At 48.7% G+C, this 5000-nt stretch overlaps 1 protein-coding gene across 1 annotated transcript in view; it reads left to right on the top strand.

Moving 5' to 3' along the window:
* The window catches only part of cfap299 (cilia and flagella associated protein 299), a 144681-nt gene that overhangs the window by 33522 nt on the left and 106159 nt on the right, over window positions 1-5000 (top strand). Inside the window, exon 3 of the mRNA XM_063194603.1 lies at window positions 31-121. Within this exon, the coding sequence (XP_063050673.1) occupies window positions 31-121 (91 nt within the window). The remainder of the gene's footprint in view (window positions 1-30; window positions 122-5000) is intronic.

The following is a 5000-nucleotide window of genomic DNA, read 5'->3' as shown; positions in this document are numbered from 1 at the left end:
TTCCAACCATTTGAATGTTGTCTTTTCCAGGACGTTGGCGAGCGCAGGAAAGGAGCTCAAAGATAACTTCCTGAAGGCACTGGCAGAGCGCGAGGAGGCCAACCACAGCGCCAGGATGACTGTGAGTACATTATTGCCCCCGCACAGCACAGCCCAGCAACCACCCCAAACACACGCCGCACACCCTTTACCCGCACCCACTCGCTTTACCCTTGCTCCCTACTCAGTGCCCCCCTTCTCCTCTCCTCTCCTCTCTCCTGGGTTTCCTCCCGCCGCCCTAATCGCTACGTAATGGGATTCCCCCAGAATATTCCTGCGATTCCATCAGGGGACCTCGGCGAACAAAATCCGCTCTGTGTCAAGTCAGGCGGCACAGGGGCCTCCCCCTTCATACATACTGTATACTATGCACACACATAAAACACAACACACACACACACACATACATACACACAACACACACACCAATCTTCATAGACAGGCAGACACACACACACACACACACACACACACACACACACACACACACACACACACACACACACACACACACACACACACACACACACACACACACACACACACACACACACTGGCCTATGTACAAAAACTCTCTCACACCCAATCACACACATGAACACACATCGATACGACATACACATAGTATAAAGACAAAAATACCTTGTCCTTGACTCTTTCCTTCCTTTTTTCCTCATTGCACTCATTTCTGCATGTACATTTATACAAATTCTCTACATCTCTCACTTAATTATTCTCACTCTCTTGTTCTCTCTCTCTCTCTCTCTTAGTTTCTCTTTCTCTCTCTACAAACACACGCACACTTGTCCCTGTCTGTGCACGCCTCTGCGCACACACACACACACACACACACACACACACACACACACACACACACACACACACACACACACACACACACATTCACACACACACACACACACACACACACACACTGCTCTCGCCTGGCAAAGCCAGTCATGTTTTTCAGGCCTCTAAAAGCAGATGCAAAGCCCACCCGGGATGTGTGTGTGTGTGTGTGTGTGTGTGTGTGTGTGTGTGTGTGTGTGTGTGTGTGTATGTGTGTGTGTGTGTGTGTGTGTGTGTGTGTGTGTGTGTGTGTGTGTGTGTGTGTGTGTGTGTGTGTGTGTGCGCGTGCGTGCGTGCGTGTGTGTGTGTGAGCAAGAAAGAAGAAGGAGAAAAGGGTCCCTGCCCAAAGTGTTTATATCGGCCGTACCCAACGTCAAAGCAGGTAAACATCCATTTACTGGACAAAAACACTGCAAGTTTGACTTCATGCCCGCCTCCTTCCCTTTTAATTAGATAGAAAGGAACACATGCTGTTTGTCAAGACCACGCAGCACAGCGTACCCCAACATAAGTTTGTCTTGAGCGTTCGCAGAAACTGTTTACCCCCGGACCCTGCTCGATGGTGTTTACCACGATCTCCAACAGACGTCCCCCCCCCCACCACCGAAAAAAAGGCGAAACTCTGTTTGGGCACCACGGGCACAGAGTTGCCAGGGAATGCCACGGTTTGCCCAGCTGCGGGCACCTGGCTGCAAGCACCCGTGCCTGGCTTTGCTTTGAGGAGTGGAGGGAGGGAGGGAGACCTGCAACGGGGAAGAGAGGAGAGGAGAGGAGAGGAGCAGAGAGGAGAGGAAAGATGGATGGATGGGCCCTCTCACCTTCTAAAGGAAGGCCTTGTTTCCCCCATTCACTTCCAGGGGGCAGCCGGGGTGCTGATCCAGCCAGACCTGGGCTGTTGAGTTCAGTCATCATCTGCTCTGCAGCCAGCGTGGCACATCGGGGGAACTGGGAAGTGGGAGGAAGTACTAAATCTTCAAAACTTTCACACAAAAAAACATCCAAACTCTGTTTATTTTGGATTTTTTTTTTAAGTCGTACTGATAGATGTGCAAAGGGTTTATTCTCGATGCACTAAACTGAACCATGTTAACACACACAGGTCTGGAACTAGAGTATTAACTGAATGATAAGTCAAGGCTCATAGAGATTAGTAATCAAGAGCATGTTACCAAATGAATTCAAAGAAACACGTTACCAAAGGAGTTCGAGTTTCAAAGTTGAGGACATTTTTGTTATACTGTACCGGCAGAATGTTTTCATCTGAAACAAGAAACCCATACTCGATATATATGCTGGCTTGCTTGGATTAGGATGTTGTATACAGTGTAAGGATTATGTGGTGCTGCTGCGTGACATTCATCAGTCGAAAGTTGGAACATGCTCCAGCGTGTTCGACTGAATCCAGCGTTTTGGATTACAAACGTGACCCTGAGTGGAACTCTGTACCTTCACGGACAATTTGCTACGTGCAATCGCTGATGATTTAACAGCACAAAGCATTAGACAAATCCCTTGTTTACATAACTGTGCTTAGCTAATAAAAGTGACTGCGATTCTGATTATGAATACGTTGTCAAGCAGACCAGCCTGTTCCAGCACCAGTGCACTGGCAAGCATGGTTTGTCCCCTTATTCACCTTATCTGTTCCTGAATAAGGACGGCACTGTGTTTGGCACATTTCTTTCTGTCATTTCCACTTCAGTTTGCTGCATTATTTTGTTGTCGTACAGTAAACTTAGTTAAGATGTCTCTAAAATGGCGTTTGAACAACTTTGTTGTTCTTTTTATTAGCAATGTCCTCTTCATACTGTATATGCCACCACATTGTTTTTTTTTTTGTTGTTAAACGTCTCTGTTGCGATGCCATATGACAACTTAAGCCGACAGGACACGAAATGATAACGACACAAAATCTGAAATTTTCCAGGGCAGAATAAGGGAATAGTCCACTCAGGTAGCCAGAGAGTGTTCAATGGCCCTGCAATGAACTAGGGAATAAAGATTGCACAGGCTTGCTCATCCATGGTTGTGGATAGCTGTAAAGGTGACGATACACGAGGCAACTTTTTGAGCAGTGTTTCTGGGCAAAGGTGCTATCAGACGTTTGGACTGTTAACCACTATTGGAGCAGCAGTAGACAACTTTTTAAAAATCATTCTATCAGTAAATCAGGAGCCAATCACGTTGTTAGCCAGTGATATCGCTGAAAAAGTTCCCCTCTGCACTATTACCTTTAGGCTCTGAAGAAAAGGGGCTGGGTTGGTTTGGAAGTGAGGTGGAGGTGGAGGTGGAGGTGGAGGTGGACGTGGAGGTGGAGGTGGAGGTGGAGGTGGAGGTGGAGGTGGAGGTGGAGGTGGAGGTGGTGACCAAGCTTGACCTGCCGTAGAGGGCTACGTGGATTAAGAGATCACACAGCAAGCGCTCCGTCCAGAAACCCCCGCCCCGGGTACCCCTTCCCTCCACTACCCCACTCCACTCCACTCCACTCCACCCTCTCTCTCGCCTCGTGTATTTACTCAGCAAACAGTGCAACACCCTCACCCTCACCCCCACCAACCAACCCACCTGCCCATGGACACACACCCACACACACACACATACACACACACACACACACACGCACGCACACACACACACACACACACACACACACACACACACACACACACATACACACACACACACACACACGCACGCACACACACACACACACACACACACACACGGTACACACTGCCCCTGCTCCGTGAAGAGGGGACGGAAAAAAGAAAACCTCTTGCCATGTTATAAGACCAGGCAGAGAAGAGGTCGGTCAAGCGCTGGTGCTGCCCTTGCCAGCGGTCAAAGAAAGTACTGTGGCAGGGTCCAGCGTGAATCAAGCAGTTTATAATATCACACTTCCTGTGCAAGAAAAAGGAGAGGAAAAGTGAGAGAGGAAGAGTTGAGTGAGTCAATGTGTGTGTGTGTGTGTGTGTGTGTGTGTGTGTGTGTGTGTGTGTGTGTGTGTGTGTGTGTGTGTGTGTGTGTGAGTGTGTGTGTGTGTATAGTGTGTGTGTGTGTGTGTGTGTGTGTGTGTGTGTGTGCATGTGTGTGTGTGTGTGTGTGTGTGAGAGAGAGAGAGAGAGAGAGAGAGAGAGAGAGAGAGAGAGAGAGAGAGAGAGAGAGAGAGAGAGAGAGAGAGTATGCAATTGGAAATGGGAGATATCGATAGGAGGATATAAGCAAGTGAATGGAAGAGGATACATTAGTTTATGTCACTTCCACCCCCTACAGGAACACACACACATGCTCACACACACACATGCAAACACACACACGCAAACACACACAGACCTTTGCTGAAACCATCATTTTCTCTCTCTCACCCTAGTTCCTTGCTCTCTGAAAAAATTGCATCAAAAAATCTGTTTATTTTCCCCCTCCGCCCTCCCCTCTCTGTTTAAACCCCCAGCCACATTTGAGCTCTTAATACCTCTTCTCTTTACAAACTGTTTGAGCTGCAGGTAATCTTAATCCAGGCTGACGAGCCCTGACCCCACTGGTATGTTTACGTTAGCCAAATGTATTCCAGCCAGCTTATGCTCCACACAACACACACACACACACACGCATGCAGGCACACGCACACGCACACGCACACGCACACGCACACGCACACACATACGCACGCGCGCACGCGCACACACACACACACACACACACACACATACACACACACACTATGCTACACGACACATTCTACACCACACCACGCCACACCACAATATACCACACAGACGGACACACACACACACACACACACACACACACACACACACACACACACACACACACACACACACACACACACACACACACACACACACACACACACACACACACACACACACACACACCACATTCTACACCGCACAACACAACACCACCCCGTACAGCACACCACGCCACTCACAGAATCTCTGTGAGCCGTATGCGTCTGTCCACATGCAACCACATAAGGCTAGGCACACACACATGCATGCATGCACGCACGCACGCACAGACACACACACACACACACACACACACACACACACACTAGTGTGTGTTTTTTCTTCTGTTTGCATTTCGGA

This window comes from Engraulis encrasicolus, chromosome 3, assembly GCF_034702125.1.
Source record: "Engraulis encrasicolus isolate BLACKSEA-1 chromosome 3, IST_EnEncr_1.0, whole genome shotgun sequence".
Taxonomy (NCBI): Eukaryota; Metazoa; Chordata; class Actinopteri; order Clupeiformes; family Engraulidae; genus Engraulis; species Engraulis encrasicolus.
The sequence above is the reverse complement of the archived record's forward strand: the minus strand, read 5'-3'. Positions and strand labels throughout refer to the sequence as shown.